This window comes from Pelmatolapia mariae, linkage group LG10_11, assembly GCF_036321145.2.
Source record: "Pelmatolapia mariae isolate MD_Pm_ZW linkage group LG10_11, Pm_UMD_F_2, whole genome shotgun sequence".
NCBI classification, from domain to species: Eukaryota; Metazoa; Chordata; class Actinopteri; order Cichliformes; family Cichlidae; genus Pelmatolapia; species Pelmatolapia mariae.
Genome location: NC_086236.1, coordinates 50,119,470 through 50,137,667, shown reverse-complemented (window position 1 = coordinate 50,137,667; position 18,198 = coordinate 50,119,470). Strand labels below are relative to the sequence as shown.

Below are 18,198 nucleotides of genomic sequence, written 5' to 3'. Positions count from 1 at the left end.
TGGTAGCAAAATACCTGCATTATTAGATCTTTTTAATAAGGCACTTTAAACGTCATCTTAGAAATGGTGGTGTTTTAAAAAAACAGCTTTTTCTTTCTTTCTCTATGGTGATGTGAGACTTTTATTGCAAAAATGAACACTAAGAGGTAATAACAGCCGTGAATCTACTTTTGGACAGACACAATCAAAAGCAGTGTGTATATGCATTTATGTTTTGTCTTTAAAAAGCTGGGTGAGAGGCTCATCATCATTATGTGTCAGTCTGTCTTAAAAGCCGTAAGAAAGAACAAAATTTACCCCTTTCACTTTTTTTCTGAGATCTGAGACGATGTTTGAATGTGAATATACATTTTTTTTTTAAAAACTAATAAAGATAAAAGCCTGAAATTTTCACTGGTCTTTGTTACCATTAAAATTAATCAGGATCTGTAATTTGGGACGGATACATCAATAAATGTCTGAGTATTGGCTTGTTAAAATAGGCGGAATAATGGATGATGGAATGACCCATCTTTCAATAGATCTTTAAGTGATTCACGAGATGTAAATCTTCCAGAAGAAAAGAAAACTCTAAGACTCATTGGATGTGTTTCTGTAGAAGTAATTCCACCTAAAATTGTGGTAAATCAAAGCTTAACTTCTGCATAGACTAGACCCAAACTTGCTCCATACCCACAGCCAGCAGCCTGGTAGCTCTCGGGTCCTAAATCGGATAAGTGTCACCGTGCATCGGGCTGAAAATCCATACTTATAGGAGTTATTTTAGTGACACTGGGCCCTTTGTTTATTTGTAATAACTATGCAGCTGTGACAAAAGACCACTGTTTCAGCCAGCATTAGCATGCAGATTCTCTGGTGTAGTGCTACACCATTTCTGTCAGTACAGTGTGCGTATTGTTTTGGACGGAGGAATGCACTGGATGTCCTCTGCTGTGGGAGCTGGCCAGTTTAACGGATAGCTGTCAGAGTGGACGATTCAGAGAGTGTGGGGTGGGGGGGGGCAAGGCTCTACAGCGGGGGAGGGGGGGGATTGCTCCCCCCCTTGCCTCCCGTAGAGCCGCCCCTGAGTTGAAGCAAAAAAGTACCATGATGGCAAGATAATCCGTTGCCATTGTCCAGTTTCAGTGTGATTGTTTTAAAACTGCTCTTGTAAAGTGAAATAGTTGAATTATTGCAAAAAAAAAAAAAAATCAAGAGTCTAATTACTTGTGTTTGAGTCAAAACTAGTGATCCCACCTACTACAGCACACAAGTAGAGCACACAAGGTGGTAAGAGCCCCTGAGAAGAGAGTAGTTAACTGAACATTTTTCAGTTACTCATGTCTCATTCACACCTTTTCCAGCTCACTGGTTGGTTTCATTGCAGCTAACATGTAAATTGTATTAGCTCTGTTGGTCTTCGCTGCAGCAGGAAGGCCCTGCTCTCATCAAAAGAAGCCATTGTGCTGCTCTGGGTTTGTTGTGTGCCATGCAGGCCCAAGCCCATAGATGACCCTTGTTGTTTCTCGCGCAGGCCTGAGTGAGGCAGATGCGAACCAGAACAATGGCTGCGTCTCGGAGAAGCCAGCGGTGACTGACTCCACAGACCCCCACCAGCGCTGGAGCCCCGCCAGCACAGCTGACCCTGACGCTGCCACACCACGCCCCCACCTGGTCCGCCTCTTCTCCCGAGATGCCCCGGGCCGAGAGGACAACACCTTCAAAGACCGACCCTCCGAATCGGACGAGCTGCAGACCATCCAGGAGCACAGCGGAGCGGCTTCAGAGTGCGGGTCGGAGAGCCAAGAACAGGACCTAGATTAGGCTAGCTTTTTTTTTTCCTCCCCTCCCTTTCCTGTATTTTTTTCCTCTTTCCTCCTCTGTCGGCTCTCATTTAAGAGAGACGCAAGAACCCCACATTTGACAAACACAAGCGTAATACCAACTGCTAATACAACCATGGCATCCGCAAGCAGCTCTGCACAGGCCGCCTTCGGCCTGGGTCGGAGGAAGAAGAACCCCGGCCTCCTGGATCAGATTGGAAAGTTCTTTGGAGGGGACAAGAAGAGGAAGGGCAAGGTGAGGAAACCAAGAGATTCAGTCCTTCTTATGTACCTTAGTTTGTTCTGCAGAGTGGCTCCCAGAACCACTTTTTACTTGTGATTCGCTAACACACATTATAAGAATCTGTTGTCAGATATCTGTCATGTAGAATAGTGTTGGTTTTACTGTTGATTTTATGTTAAACCAAAGTCTGACATTGTCATGCGATTCACATTAACTGGCTGATCCTGAATCGACACTGGATAATGACTTTGGGCGGGGGTTATTTTCTTCATTTTGTTTTTTTGTTTTAATTATAAAGACGCTGTGATTTTGACCCATTTAAGAATATTTCTTTATTCTGTTTATTTGAATGGTACTGACATTAATAGCATTTTCCTCTTCAGTCAGCTCTAATATGTCTAGATGTAACATTTTAGTGTTTCACATGTTGCTGTCATTAAGCTTGTTGTTAATTGGAACGTCTTGTCAAACTGGAGAACAGCTCAGTTCAGGTACTTTTTGCAATGATGGTGATGATAAGCTGGGAAATTCACCTCCTTATGTGTAAATTTTTTTTTTTCAAGCTATAATTTGATAAACGAGCCACAGGGAGGTACTTCACTACTGTTTGCACGTTGCCACAGTCTGCTAAGTCACTTTCAAAGTTGAGGATGAAATGATGCTACAACTGATCAAACAAGTAGTACATGCACAGTGTATTAGCATATAAATAAGTATATTAGTGTAGGAGCTTAATATCATCCCAGGTTTGGGAATATACAAGTCTGCATCCTGTTAAGAAAGAACAGGCTTGTCTGGCAGGCGAGCGATTACGAAGCATCTGAGCCTGCGCTGCTTTCTAATAACCATGTACTGCGATGTTGTCGAGATGACCTCCTTTATGAACAGTAGTAAATCTTTAACAGTATTCCTGTGAGGCCCACTTTGTTCAAAAAATAAAGAAGAAAGAGAGAAAGAAAATCCCATTTTTAAAAAAACATTTTTATATATGTTGCTATAGTGTCTGCCAATAGTCTGAACATTTGTTCCGAACAAATGTTCCATTTATTCTCCTGGCACCAGTCTTGGCAGCGTTGCCACAGCTCAGCCGGCTCCACTCGCTTTCGGTCCATTCAGCGATGCCCTCTGGAGGTGGTGACGAAATAGAAAATTCCAAGCTTCAGCACCTAATCTGGTTTATGAGCGCAGAGAGTTTACCACACAGCGCTGAGTATATCTGCTTGTCCTGATGATGCTACTGCAGCAAGCTGAGCCTGCAATGTAGTTCCCTGAGAAAGAAGAAATGGAAGTGCGCTTGATCTGTATGATCCATCACAAGTCACGTCTACTCACTGTGACAGCTGTCTGAAAACATGATAATAGTTTGAAAGGAATCATATGGTATGGCGAGCTTATTCCTGCGGGCAACAATATCTCTCTGATTGTATGCTTTTTTCCTTTTGTAAAGCTCTTCTAACCCCGCAGAGTGCTAATCAGAGTGCTTTGGCACATAATAATTGCAGAGAAATCATTGAACAGCATGAAAATATGCATTTTTTTCCCTTTGCCTTATGCCAGCCATGAAATGGTTTTCAGTGTAAGATTCAGGATAAAATGGAGTTTTATATATATATATGTCACAATTCTTTTTTTTCCTAGCCTGTTCAGCTGATCAGACATTGTTTTACTTTGGAAAAAATCAGGGAACGTGTCAACAGAGCAAATTATGAAGCGTTCATGTAATGTCAGCTCTTAATTCGCTGCCGTGTTTGTTTGATTTTTCTCATTCTTGCCGTGGCCATGAAATTGTATCTTGCTCCTCGTATTGATGGCGAGTCTACAAAAGACAAACTATAAATATATATTTATGTGTTCACCGAGGATTTGCCTTCAAATGAACGAGTGCTCACATCTCAAGTAAATGACAGGTTGGTCTCACCTCTGTTGCCTCTAGCAAAACAAACAACACAGGAAAAAAAAACCTGCACTAATTTTTGGCTGCAAACATTTATTTTTCCAGAAAGATTTCCTCTTAAAGTCAGATATTTTTGAATCTCAGTATCTAGTCTGTGTGCACAGATTCTCCACAGACATTCCTGATGCATACTTTGACTTGCAGGCTGCAGTATTAGTAAGACAGATTGTCTCAGTGTTTCTTGTTGGATTGTGAATATGCATGCTTATTTCAGTAGAGTTGAATTGTTTTCATACCAGCAAATGTGGAGTCTATTGCACACTGATCCCTCGTGCTTATTAATGTCCTTTCTGTCTGATTTATTTTACATATTTTTCAATCTAAACCTGAGTCGGGGCTTTGAGAAGATATAAAGACCGTCCCCAAGTAGTCTAAAGTTGTGAGAAGACGCCATAAAAAAACAAACTCAGGTCTAAGGACACAATACAGCTGCAGTTAATCTGCATCTGAATAGTAACGGGCTTTTGATTATTTCAAACAGGGATAATGATGTGCTAATTGGAGAGAAAATTATGTTTGCATGAGCATAAGCTATTCAAGCAGAAATGAAGACTCATAAAGAACTGAGAATAATTATGAAGTCTTAATTTGCCTCCTAATTTGTTGAATGGCATGCACAGTGAGTCATATTCTAGTGCAGGAGTAGTGTCAGGCTTTTTACAGGACAGCTCACGGTTGGAGCCCAATGTTTTGAGGACTCTTATAATGCCAGTGTCTTGGGATGGGGGAGAGGGGCTCTGCGACCCCCTGTCTCATCGCTTTGCTCACCTCAGGTTCTCATGTCTTTGATCCAGTCTGAGATTTTATTTGAAACAACAGTGGCCCAGCAATAATCCACTGCTGTGTAATGCCTTTGTAATAACTGTATCTGCTGTGACCGGTCACCTGTTCCTAACCTGATCCTGTTTAAGCTTTTTGGATATTTGCTTGATTAAAACTCTTTAACAACATCAGCGCTCTCATTGTTTTTGTTTTAACTGTGTTCAGCTCAAAGTCTCTTTCTTGTTCTAAGTGCAATAAATTATTTTAACTGCTCTAACAACTGGTAACTCTTATTTACTGCAGATCAGAGGGGAAATAAGGGGGAAAAATCATGTTAAACTATACTTTTTGGTTGTAAAGGCTGAGCCAGAAGACAAGATACTATATTTCACAGTTCAGTCAGTCACATAAATATGAGGCGTTATTGGAAAGCTGATCTACTTTTTATTTCTACTTGGAGCTAAGTAATGGATGACTGGATTGAATTGTTTGTATGAGTCTGAAGATGAAATGAAAGATAATGCAACAGAGCTGATTTCAGTGATTACCTAAAGCTGATTGAAAACAGAAGTTTATGTTCAGCCCTATAAGACCAAGAAACAATTTGGCCACTGTGGCACAGTAACTTACTGCAGACTAAAAACAAATGCTGTCTTTTGAGGAGATTGGACGGCAGTTGGAAAAAAAAAATGCATTTCAAGTGTTTCCTCTGTGTGTTTGGGTTATGCACCACTTAGCAAATATAATCAGTCTGATAATGGAAGTGTGTGTGTGTGTGTGTGTGTGTGTACGGGTTCGTACTATCCTGGTGGGGACCAAAATCTGACTTTTACTATCCTGGTGGGGACTTTCTGCACCGTGGGGACCAAAATCCAGGTCCCCTTGGGGTTGAAAGCAATTTTCACACTCAAAATGCGGTTTTACTGTCAGGGTTACAATTAGGTTATGGTTAGGTTTAGGGTAAGGGTTAGGGTTAGGCATTCATTTTTAATGGTTAGGGTTAGGGTAAGGGGCTAGGGAAAGCATTATGTCAATGGGATGTCCCCACGAGGATAGCAAACCAGACGTGTGTGTGTGTGTGTGTGTGTGTGTGTGTGTGTGTGTGTGTGTGTGTGTGTCGAAAAGCATGAGGTGGGAGGAAAGACTGAAGATGGTTCAATTAAAAAGAACAAAAACAGATTGTCTTGTATTGCTGTTAATTGGTATTATTGACTATGACTAATGATTATTGAATACAAGTAATTTTGACATTAAAAATTTGGTTGTTTTTTTTTTGTTTTGTTAGTAGTAGCTACTGTAGCAGGTTTACCTCCAGCTCTTACCTCCACTAAGTTAAAAAACAAAAAGTGGGTTATAATTGTAAATGTGGTAAAATGATAGTAATACTGAAAATTATTGGAATTTAAAATAAATAATAAACGTTCCCCAAAACTTGGAACCACATTCAGATGAATGCTACGCTACTTGCAACTTTGGTTACTCTAAAAAAAAAAAAAAAAAAAAAAAAAAACTGCATAGGCTACACAGAGTACTAAGTGACAACCGCAGTGGTTTGACAATTTAAAAAAAAAAAAAAATACAATTTGTAAGTTACAAATAACCAAATATTAACTTGGTGTGAGGACAACAATAAACAAGTCAAGTCTGACCAGTTATCACTCTCTTTTAAGGTGCCAGTGAGTCACATTTATAATTTCATAGGTAAAAATGACAGTCTATTATATAATATTTGTAAGTCTTATTAAAAGCAGCATAGGCAATAATGACAAGAAAATGTAAAGAAGTAATGAAGCTCCTGACAAGTGACCACTTTATTGCAGGATTAAGCTAAGTTTGTTGCTAGCTTACGGGCTAACATCGACCTGCTTCTGCTACAAAATGGCTGCATTGCTTAGTCACTGCAAAACCGTTAAGGGGGAGCCAAAACTGCATGGTTGTAGACTGGAGAAGAGGCTACAAAAGAGAAGAAAATTTAAGGTTGAATTTACATAATGTTAGCTCAGCTAACAAAACTGAAAACTCGAGTAAATAGTTGTTGTAGCCCTCAAACTATCATGGTAGTCTTTGTGCTAAGCTAATAGTCTCTTAGCTACATCGCCATATTTAGCATGAATGAGAGCTCTAAAGACTCGACAAATAAACATGAATATATTTGACAAATGTCAAACTATTTCATTAAAGCAATAATGGCAGCTCAGTGCAGTCTCAATTAAGGAACGGAAATAGAAAAACGTGGGTATTTAACATGAAAAGTGGCTGGCACAAAGAGCTAAAATCTTAGGGAACTTTAGCAGACACTTAAATGAAAGCAGCACACAAATCCATAAACTCTGTCACACCTGCTTGATCTCGTTTCTCTTCAGACATGAAGTTATCAGTGATTGCAACCGCCCTCTCTTTCAGATGCCAATTAAGTTTAAAAAGTAGTTCCAGAAGCTGAACAGCACCACTGCAGAAACTTAGTTTTAATGCCTCCATATCATTTGCTCAAGAGCCGAATGGCTCCATTAACAGCAGGAGAGGCACTAATGGACGACCCCGCCCCCTGTTTTTTTTTTTGTCCTCTCAAAACTAATGTGTAATATTCACTTGAAATGTAGATGAAGCACTCACAGGAGCAGTTACAGAAGTTATTAGGCACATTTTTCACCAAATGATAAAGAAAATAGAAGAGAGCAAAGCAGAGAAAACAAAAGGAAAAAGTTTTACTCTCATCAAAGGGGGCAACTGACAGAAAATGAGAATATAGCAGCAAAAATCCTACCAATTTTTACTTCTCCTCTCAGTCACTGAGATCACTCGAATTCCTCAACTTTTTTCATTCACACCTCCATTCACACATATGCATTAAAAGGTCAGCACTGAAGCAGCAGAGAGCAACAAAGGCATCACTGAGGAAATGCGAGAAGAAAACAGGGCGTCCCTGTTTCGGGGAAGTTTTTTTGTAATTTTCCATTTTTTCTTTCTTTCTTTTCTTCTTCTTCTTCTTTTTTTTTTTTTTAAACAAAACCCATTAAAGTTAGTGTGGGTGACACCGGATGGCTCTCAGATTGTGTAATGGTGGTGGCAGTAAAGTTTCCCCCCTTTGGTTACCTTAAGGTTCTTTGATGTGAGGTAATGGATGTGAATCCTCCTCTGGCACACACACACACACACACACACACACACACACACACACACACACACAGGTTTTCCTGTTACATTAGTAGGGTCACTGAAACTGATGAACGCACTAACATTAGCACACAGTGAGTAGGTGGAAATGAATTTAGTTCCTTTTTCTCTGGGTTGCTGCTTATTACCGCTATTTGTGTTAGTTTTATGCATTTCACCTGTCACCTTTTTGTGTCCCCGTGATGTTTGCATCAGTTAAATATTTTAAATGCACCGCAGTTCTCACACAGGCATAAAAAGTCACCTCGATGTACCCTTTAAAGCATGACTTTAAAGCAATTAGCTGCATTTAATTCTACTTTGGGATGATAATTACTCTTTATTTTTGACATCAACCCTTTGACAGGAGAACACAGACAACTCCAACAGCTCATTTGTACCATTTTTGTTTTGAATAGCTTGTGGCCAGAGGTTTTGCCCCTAAAGGTTATGAGGTGACGTGCAACGATTTTGCACAATGATATCATCAGCCACTTCTGAATACACCACGACTTTCAGGAGTGAAGACATTCACACCTTGATGCAGCAGCACTGTCCATTATGAAACACTCTAAACTAAAATTAGTCATGTTTCAGGTAGTTAACACCATATATGACATTATTTTCAATTGACTAAAGTAGGGAATCATGAAATCCCAACCTTGCTGACATTTATTACTAGCGACACTGAGTAAAGGTCAGTGAAGCCATATTACTGTTATGCTTCCTTCCCTTTTCTTTCCAGGGCTCTTTCCGAGGCGCTCTCTCCCCGGGCCCTCAGAAAGCTTCTGCAACTTCCCCACGTAAGCGCGGGGCCGAGAACGCCGTGGTCCATTTCTTCCGCACAATTGTGAGTAATCCCTAAAATGAACTGTACCTTAGAAACACTCATATCCTCTCACACCAGACATTTCAAATTGAGTCATACATTTTTTTTTTTTGCCAGTGTGGGCTTTTCTTCCATTGTTCTTCAGTGTTTGTGTCTTTACTCTCCTATTACTTCCTTTGGTCTCTAACTAAAAGCCTTTTCCGCCTGCGTCATGAAGAATGAGTCAAATAACGTTGAGTCAAACAAAGTTGAGTCCTTGCGGCGATTTGGACACTACAGAGCTGGTGGTGTTGAAAATGTCATGAGAAAACCCCGCTTTGATTTACGGACTTGTATGATACAGAAAGTATATCAAGATAATCGCCTAAAAGTAATCAAAGTAATCGCCTTTAATAGAAGCTCTTGCAGTTAACGGTCTTTGCACCCCATTGAGGGACTTATCGAACAGTGCCAGCTGCTGGTTGGTGGACCACATTATGCGTTTAGCATCTCGCGACATAAAGTGCCAATTCTTATTGGCTATTCACCCTTTTATCATTTTTTGGCATTTTGTAGTCACAAGATCTGTTTATTTAATTGGAACTGTCTCATTTGCTGAGGTCGACGTTAATTTGTTCGCCGTTATACGTGATGAACGATTCAAGCGGCGGGAACAGGCACCGTTCTGTGAAAACCTTCTTACCTTCTGTCATTAACTCTTCTTCAGGTGTCCCCTGCCCCTCCCAAGTCTAGGGTGAGTCTTTCTTACTTTGTTAAAAGGATTCTGCATTTATGTTTGATTCGAAATGACAGCTGCGATAGGCTACAGACCCTAAGGTGCATAAGCAGTTAAGAGGATGGATGGAACTGCATCTTTATGGTGTATTATAAGGTCTAAAAACATTGGATAAAATTACACTTAATAAAAGATTCTTTTAATGTTTTATTCATTGTTTTCTAATAGAATTGGTTTCAGGTAGTAAAGGTCAGCTCGTTGAGCATCATTTGAAACAGTAAATACAGATGAGATGTGTAAATGTGCAGAAACAGCCTTGGGGAACATATATGTGCAGTTTTATGCTTTGTGGGCAATGCTTTCCTTGCTAAATATCACTAAATTTGTGCTCTTTTCGATGTGAGCATCTGCCTTGCTCCTCCTTCCTCTACCTCCCTTTGCACCTCCTGTGCACCTGCCTTCCCCTCTGTGACCCTGTGACTCCCCTCCTTCCCTCTGGATGGACTCTCCTACCTGCCTCCTCTCCTTCCCATCCCGCCTTTGCACTGAGTAAGACACCCTTTTTTTGCTATTTGTCTCCTCTTTCTCCTATCTCTTGTCTTTGTCTTTCGCTTCTCTATACACCCAGTGGAGAGGACTAGCAGCCAAGATAGGCCTGGTAGGTGGTTTAAAACAAAAACAAAAATCCAAATGGAGGTATCATGCCTAATTAAACTTGAAGGAAGCTGAGTTCATCTTCTCAAACTGCCTTCAGCATGATGCCTGTGGCTCTCTTTCCATTTACTCTCCATCATCCACTTAAGCCTTCATAATCTGTCCATACATCAGCGATAATGTCCTCATTTCCTTCCTTGACTTAAGTCCATTTTCAAAGTATATCAGTTCCATTTGGTGACCTCGCAGCCCGACTCATCCACATCATGTGCGCATATTGTGCATCCATGATAACACAGGCCTACTCCTCTTCATCATCCTTGTTGCATTTCAGAAATTACTTTGAGAACGACTGAAGCGAGGCCGCCTTCTGCTTCATTTGGCAAGCATTTAATTTAATGTCTCCATCATGTATGTGAAGCAGCAGCAGGATGACTGTGGGTAAAAGTGAAAAAGCAGACTTGCTTAGGGGCTGTACAGAAATTACTGGCAAGGGAAGGAGAGAATGAAGTTGTTATTTGGACCCGAGGTAGACAAGTATTCAAATTTGTTTAAATAGTTATTTATTACACAAGTATACTCAGCAGCTACATTATTAGGCACGCCTAAAACCAGTTCAGGCTTGTGATGGTCTAATCATTGTTTAAACCAGGGGTCTCGAACCAGGCCTCGCTGGCTTGTGTCCTGCAGGTTTTAGATGTGTCCTTGATCCAACACAGCTGATTTAAATGGCTGAATTACCTCCTCAACATGTCCTGAAGTTCTCTAGAGGCCTGATAATGAACTAATCATTTGATTCAGGTGTGTTGACATCTAAAACCTGCAGCCCACCGGCCTTCGAGGCCTGGGGTTCGAGACCCCTGGTTTAAACACCACAAATTGCCTGACTATTGGTAGCAAGGTGCACCTAATAAAGTGCTTAATTACACTTTTAGAAAAAGCCTTTGTTTTTGTTTTTATCATGTGTCAAGTGTCATAAGGGTGGTACATGAATAAAGGCAATGGAGTAAAAGGATTTGAATCTGTTGCGAGGACAGCCTAATTTAAGCTCAGCTCCCTGCTGTAATTTTCAGACAGTCCCTAACTGCTTTTCTCAGAGCAGTCCTCAGTATGTTGGGTTGATTACATTTTTACACCTACTTGAAAAGAATTTCCAAGGACTTTCATCCTAGTGTCTGAAATATTACCAGATTGAAACACTGATTATGCTGATTAACAATCAGCACTTGGGGTGTTTTTAAAAGGCACACCGATCCATCAATGCAGGGCAGTTTTAAATGTCAACACCTATGATAATATGAATGTTCCTCTTCTATTTATCAAACAGAAGAAATGACATTCAAATAATCAGCAAAAAAATGGATTTGCTGCTTGATGGTTTTATGCATAATTCAAATATCTGGATGAAAACCTCACCAAAAGACAATCGGATTGCAGCATATTCAGCAAAGATTTACACGATTTTTGGAAAGCACACCGATCCATCACTCCAGGGCGCACCGTGGACAAGAAAATCATCCCTTGTAACTCTGAATTTATCATTGCCATATGCTGGGTTGGAAATTTCTTCAGGGCTCTCTGCAGAAAGCTCAGCCATCTCTTAATCCTCTGATAGAGTCCTTTAACACACTTCAATTCTTCTCTCCCACTTCCAGGGCCCCCAGAAGTCACAGTCTGCTAAAGGCAAGAAGGCCAGTGCAGGGGACGGCAAAGGCACCCTGACTAGGATCTTCAAAATGGTAAAAATAAATAAATCACACTGCTTTCTCTGTTTCTTAATGCTGATTTTCTTCGCTAGTAATGCAAACAGAAAATTATTCTCCCTAATCCCTCTCTGTGCCTTGTCTTCTTCTTTGCCACAGTGATAATATCAGCAGCAGAGTGAGTAACCGATACTTGGTGGAAGGATACTTGAGTTTGAGTCGCTGCTCGTTTGTTCAGCATTGATATGCTTAGAAGCCATTGCTAAAGCAGGCAACAGCAGAATAATAAGAGGCTTTTAGACACAAAGTTGTTCATCGTGCACGCTACAAGCTTTACGCCAGCGCTGATATAATCACGCAGAAGATCCACTTTTGATGAGGGTTCGCTGGGACTATTTCTAATGCTTATAATATAACCCCTTTTTTATGCTGTTACAAAATAAGGTCTGGCATTAATCACGTGACAAGCAATACAGTGTTTAGTTTAGTTTATTTCTGTTTTGTGTTCGGGAATGTAGTACCTGGCACAAAAAAACACTAGCAGCCAAAATATAGGAGCAACACAGGAGCTGCTGATCTCCCGCTGCCTCCATCTCTTAATGTGTTTTATTGTGTGACTCTCTGGTGTTTAAGACGCAGGTAATTTACAAACGGATGAGAGAACTGATGCAAAAATAATAAAGAAGCTGAGAAAATTTAAATGAATGTCACTTCATTTAAATGAATAATGTTCCAAGTCTGTACTAATGCGTATCCCATAGATTAGCACTGGCTGATTGCATGTTTCTGGTATGTTAAAAGTTTTTTATGTTCACCATCAGCTTCACATTGCTGCCTTCACAGCCCCTCCAGAGCAGTTCCTAATAACCAGATTTGTTTTGGTGCGTCTTGAAGAGGAGTGTGAGTCTTCATGCACTGCTAGTTATTTCCTGACAGGATTTAATTAGCCAGCCACTCTGACTGTACCTGAGATTGTTATTTAGCTTAGCGATTACTGAAGGTGGAGAGATATCCAAATTTCCCCTGGGCAGCATCCCCGTCTGTAGTGCTAAATTGTTGTCAGTGAGCTACAAGAGTGTAAACAGCTCAGGAGGCGACGCACTCCTGGGACGCTCCATTTGAATCTTCCTAATAAGGCTGATTAGTGTTGACTTAGTGCTATCACAGCAGCATTTCTACACATAAATGCCAGCAAGGCCCAAATGGAAGTAAGATAAAGTCATTTTTTTTCATTTTTTAATTAGGTTTTCACATGTTGTCTCTGTTCATTTTTAAGTCCAAACACCGTCGCTCCCTTTCGGGACAGATATCGAGTTTCATGTGAAATGGCTAGAGCAGTCAGCAGCCCCTGTTTTATGAATAAAAAGCCTTGTACATTGCAGGATTATCTCCTACTGCAGTCTGTAAAGATTTGTCTCATTTGAATAATCTTTATGCCTTGTGCTCTGCTTGCTTTTTCCGGCAGAGTAGCAGGCATGAACAAGAACGAGCGAGACAGGAAAAAAAATAAAAAATTCAATAAAGTCTGTAAAGAGAGAGCTCTGAGATAAAAGCAGCCTGTCTGCTCTGGACTCTTTTTGGGATGAAAATCAATGGGTGACTGGAAATCTTTGCTCTGAAGATGAGAAAGCAAATGTATTTGCAACTGGCCAACGATCTTCAACCTATCCTGCTCTCATGTTTCCTCTGTGCTGGATGAGCCCCATCTTTTACAAACTGACTACATTTCTGATACCTTTCAGACTTTTTCCCTAGTTTTGTTTCATTTTCTTACAATTCTGTTTTGCGTTCACACATTTTTTTTTACTTTGTGTCATTTTGAAACTCACATCTGTCACTTGCATAATCACTTTTACTTCAGCATCAGAAGTTTTGCCATATTGCACAACATTGCTTAAATATATTAGATTCTGACACACTTTCTCATAATTCTAAATCTTTTTTTTTTTCATGGAAACAGTATGTCTGTGAAGGTTCTCAGTCATCCAGGTCATTGTAGTCTAAGGAGCTTGGAAAGAAAAGCGTCTGGACTTCTTTAAGTTGCTTGAAGATGTTTCACCTCTCATCCGAGAAGCTTCTTCAGTTCTAGGGTCAAATGGTGGAGAGTCCCAGATTTAAGCCCTGTGGGAGTATCCCCCCAAAGAGGGACAAAAGGACCCCCTGATGATCCTCTACCTAATCACATGAGCCAAGGCATGAAAACAGGTGTGGGTCACAATCAGCCAGGGTTTCGGGTGAGCTCATTGTGTAACCTGGCCCCACCCTATCATGTGATTTCCGGAGGTCAGATGGCCCAGGGTGTGAGTGGGCGTTAAGGTGTCTGGGAAGGAATCTCAAAACTGGATTATAGATGGCAGACAGTTGGTGTCGTAAACCACCGCCTCTGTTCAAAGATGGTCGCTCACACTGGACATAAATGGCCTGTTTTACTCCTCCTTCAAACCATCTGTCCTCTCTGTCCAAAATGTGAACACTGGCATCCTTGAAAGAGTGACCTTTGTCCTGTAGGTGCAGATGGACTGCCGAGTCTTGTCCCGTGGAGGTGGCTCTTCTATGTTGTGCCATGCGCTTGTGAAGTGGCTGTTTGGTCTCTCCAGTGTAGAGGTCTGGGCATTCCTCGCTGCACTGTACAGCATACACCACATTGTTAAGTTTGTGTTTTGGAGTTTTGTCTTTCGGATGAACCAGTTTTTGTCTGAGTGTATTGCTGGGTCTGAAATACACTGTGCTTAAATCTGGGACTCTTCATCATTTGACGCTAAAACTGAAGAAGCTTCTCGGATGAGAGGTGAGATGTCTTCAAGCAGCTTAAAGAAGTCCAGACGCTTTTCTTTCCAAGCTCCTTAGACCATGGAAACAGTTACATATTTCAGTTACATTGTTATATAAATGCATTTATATAAAAAATGAATTGAAACTGGCCAGAGGAGGTGGTTAGTTTGTGATATTACTCATTACACTGACCTAAATTTACTGCTCTTGTGCTGTTTGTTTTCCAGATGCAGGTGGGTGATGCATTGGTCTTAACACATTGCTTATGACTTATGACTTAATAAGATTTTCAAGCAAATGCATCACTTTCTCTTGTATTTTGATTAGAGTAAACGTTTAAGATGTTGTGGGTTTAACATTAACATTTTTTCTAGCACTCCGGGGGAGTTTTCCGGGGGAGTCATTGGCTGGTCTCTAGGCTTGTGTGACTGAGGCCTAACCTGCTCAATTCTCACCTTAAATGATTACTCATACTTGTTAATGTTAAGGTCATTGTTCAGTTTGAGAACGTATGGGAGATAAAAAGCCTGAAGGTTGGTTAATTCATTGATGTGTGTCAATTTCAGGCTTAATGGAAAGCTGATGAAATCATGTATTCGAAAGAGAAACAGCAACTTATCCGGGCAGCTTATCTTTTCACAAGGCTGATGGTTTATAATGACCGTCATTCACAGTGAAGGCTGTTTTTTTCATTCAGAAGTTATTAGCTGAATGATCTATTCGTGGATTTGTCTGCAAAGTGCTTAAGTGAATACTGTAATTACACACTGTGCAAAATGACCGGAGGGCTCTCTTTCAGTGCTGAAGCTGATATGTCATGTGCACATATTCATCACATGTGTCTTGTCTTATGCAGGGAAGCAGGAGTGCTTCTCCAGCCAAACGCTGAGGTCCATCTGTACAGCCCCTTCCAACAGCACGAGGGAAGACGTTCAAGAGCACGGGGGGGGGGGTGTTTAAAAAAAAAAAAAAAGAGGAAGAAAACGAGGAAATCTTAGTCATCCCTTAGACTCACCTTCCCTTCCACCTCTGTTAACACTGTAATGCTCACTAAATCCCTCATTTCTTTCCACCCCACCCCCCCACCGCCCCAAACACTCTTTTGGCTGGTAGATAGCGACACAATCTGTCTCCTCCCTCCTTTCCCTGCATTGCATTGTGCTAAGTCTATGCAGTCATCATCACCGGTGTGAACTGTTTGCCGAAGTTGATCCTGAAGCCGCTCACATGTGCAGCCTGAACGCCCCCACCCCTCTATATATACGTGTATTTGGGTTTCTGTGGACGTCTCCATGTATTTCTTTCTAACACAAGGTGGCTAAAACTGAAGCAGACCCGGAGAGCTGAAGGTTAGGGCCGGTGCAAGTCCGACTGACTTGACCGTCATTGCCATCTGCCGATCGGGTGAAAAGACCGGGTCACTTCTGTTTTAGAAAAGAGCGGTTTTCTGTCTCGTCACGCTGTCTACGTCACTTAAGTTAAGCGTCCTGTCCTACATGTATGTTGATCTGTGTTTGTCATCATAGGACCTAAGGCTGAATCTGGAGTTTTGTTGTAAAAGTTTCTAAATTTTCTAAATTGAGTTTCTTCTGTAGTCTTTTTCAGTCTATGAGATAATGACTAATCTACCTGTCCACACATAACAGTGCAGTTTTCCACCTTTTTTAAAACCTTGAATCTGAATCACGATGCCACATTCAGACCTATCTTCAATGCTTTAGTGTACTGTAAGTCTCCTCATCTCATTGCTTTTGTCTCCTGTTTGGCACAGATACTGTAAACTGAATTCATTAAAAAAAAAAAGCTCAACAATAAGTGCCTTTCCTCCTGACTACCAAATACAATGTGCTGTTTTTTCCTTCATGTGGATAATAAAAAAACACACAATTTCAAAAAGGTGCTCTGTAACTAACTTTGTAATGACACATTATGAGGTGTTTTTGTTCTTTTTGACAATTTGTGAGTTTTCTGTAAAAAAAAAAAAAAAAAACAAGAAAAAAAGAAGAAGCTCAGCAGCACCAGTTTTGTGCTGTTCCATCCATCTTCCAAAAGCAGCCACGTGTGATCTGCAGCGTCCCCACCCGCCCCCCGTTTGCTTGAGCCTTCTGAGCTGTGTTGTTTTTCTTTGTTCTGAAAGGACCCTGAGAATGAATGTAAACTTCCTCCTCATTACTGTATGTGTAATAAAACATGACCTGCCACTTAACTGAGAATAAACCATTTAAAATATATATATATATATCTATATATATAAATATATAAAACCAGCTCTACTGACTGCATTGTGTCTTTTTGTCTAGAGCAGCAAATGATGCATCTTTTTTAAAAACCAACAAAAAACAGTGAAACAAAGTGAAGTAACAAGGTCACGCCAAACAAAGACATGCCAGTCTTTTTTTTTTTTTTCCATTAAGCCTAAATTCGTGATTCACCCGGTAATCACTATTTGGGCCAAGCTTTCCGAGCTCATGACCGGAGCAGATGGAGTACCTGCTCGCTATTCTAGCACATGTGTAATCACACAGAGTATATTCAGTTTCATGTCATGCTAAAATTACTGAAGTACAAAAGCTTGCTGGAGCATTGAAAATATGAATGCATTTCCCCCAAGAGGATACATGTGAAATTCTTTTTACCATAGCTCCATAGTTAAAGTAGATAAACACGGCCCTCTAAACATGTTTTTTTCTTCCTTTTCCACATCATTTTGGAGTGATTATTCAAAAGTGAATCAGAGGCCACAGAAACACCAGCCATGTAACAGCTGTATGAGTTCTAATTTGAACCTGTGGAAATCTATTGTAGTTGCACAGTGAATGGGGAAGTTAATGGAAAACAGGATGGAGTTACCCAACATGGATATTTGTCTGTTTTCTGTGACGATATAGCAAAGAGGTACAGATAGGTCCAGAGTTTGCTGTGGACTTTATCAAACACTCAGGATGTGATTGAAGTGCAGACTTTCAAAGACTTTAAGAAAAGTACTGCAAAACCATTTTTAATATGTTGACCCCATTTTCAGATGCTCTGGAGTAGCTGGACAAATTGACATGATTTTAATTATAAGGTCTGTTTTTAAGACATGCGTGAAAATCCTGACATCTATAACCTGAAGTTTCCTCCCTTGAGATGCTGAAAGTCTGGACTTCAATCGCATATTGACTGTTTGATTTAAAATCCCCACTGTGGTTTTGTACAGAGACAAAAAAAAAAGACATTTTAATTGTGTGAAAGTTGTGCCAGGAGTTCCTACATCCAGATCACAAGCTCACCAATGAATAGATTACATCATGTTTGGTCCAAAACGCTCAAGAAAAAACTGTTGTTGACCAGTTTTATATCAACGCTGGTGTTGGGTCAAATCCAGCAAACAGCTACTTTGTATTTTTCTGTAGAAGCACTGCCTCTAACCAACAAATCAGAGCAAGGCTGGGCTTGTTGCTCAAGCCGACCACGGTTATGACTCCAGGTGCCTTCTGGAATTTTCTTGTTAAAAATGCTCCGTTTGAATTCACTCGCCAAAATCTAGTGTGCAGATCTTGAGTGACTTATGAGCACATTCCCTGTCACATTTCGCATCTGCAGAGGCAGTTTATAAAAATAGCTTGAA

General features: G+C 40.6%; 2 protein-coding genes across 7 annotated transcripts in view; both read left to right on the top strand.

Moving 5' to 3' along the window:
• The window catches only part of LOC134637633 (myelin basic protein-like), a 43,296-nt gene extending 41,488 nt beyond the window's left edge, over positions 1-1,808 (top strand). The window contains exon 4 of the mRNA XM_063488107.1: positions 1,514-1,808. Coding sequence (XP_063344177.1) covers positions 1,514-1,803 — 290 coding nt within the window. The 3' untranslated portion in view covers positions 1,804-1,808. The remainder of the gene's footprint in view (positions 1-1,513) is intronic.
• LOC134637632 (myelin basic protein) lies at positions 1,808-16,855 on the top strand. 6 transcript variants are annotated; one of them, XM_063488102.1, is made up of 7 exons: positions 1,811-2,058; positions 8,661-8,765; positions 9,451-9,477; positions 10,088-10,117; positions 11,769-11,852; positions 11,976-11,994; positions 15,445-16,855. In XM_063488102.1, exons 1-6 carry the CDS (start codon positions 1,939-1,941, stop codon positions 11,976-11,978), a joined length of 369 nt encoding a protein of 122 aa, XP_063344172.1. In that variant the 5' UTR covers positions 1,811-1,938; the 3' UTR covers positions 11,979-11,994; positions 15,445-16,855. The 6 variants fall into 6 exon arrangements, with proteins under 6 accessions (XP_063344173.1, XP_063344172.1, XP_063344171.1 ...); XM_063488101.1 differs by lacking the exon at positions 11,976-11,994 and having other exon boundaries at positions 1,812-2,058; XM_063488106.1 differs by lacking the exon at positions 10,088-10,117 and having other exon boundaries at positions 1,939-2,058; positions 11,778-11,852.
• The last annotated feature ends 1,343 nt before the right edge of the window (positions 16,856-18,198 follow it).

Bases quoted from the DNA above. Each gene is read 5' to 3' on its own strand.
- LOC134637632 (XM_063488101.1), top strand. From the start codon at position 1,939: ATGGCATCCGCAAGCAGCTCTGCACAGGCCGCCTTCGGCCTGGGTCGG. The intron at 8,766-9,450 runs GTGAGTAATCCC...ACTCTTCTTCAG, and splicing joins TCCATTTCTTCCGCACAATT to GTGTCCCCTGCCCCTCCCAA. The intron at 10,118-11,768 runs GTAGGTGGTTTA...TCCCACTTCCAG, and splicing joins TAGCAGCCAAGATAGGCCTG to GGCCCCCAGAAGTCACAGTC.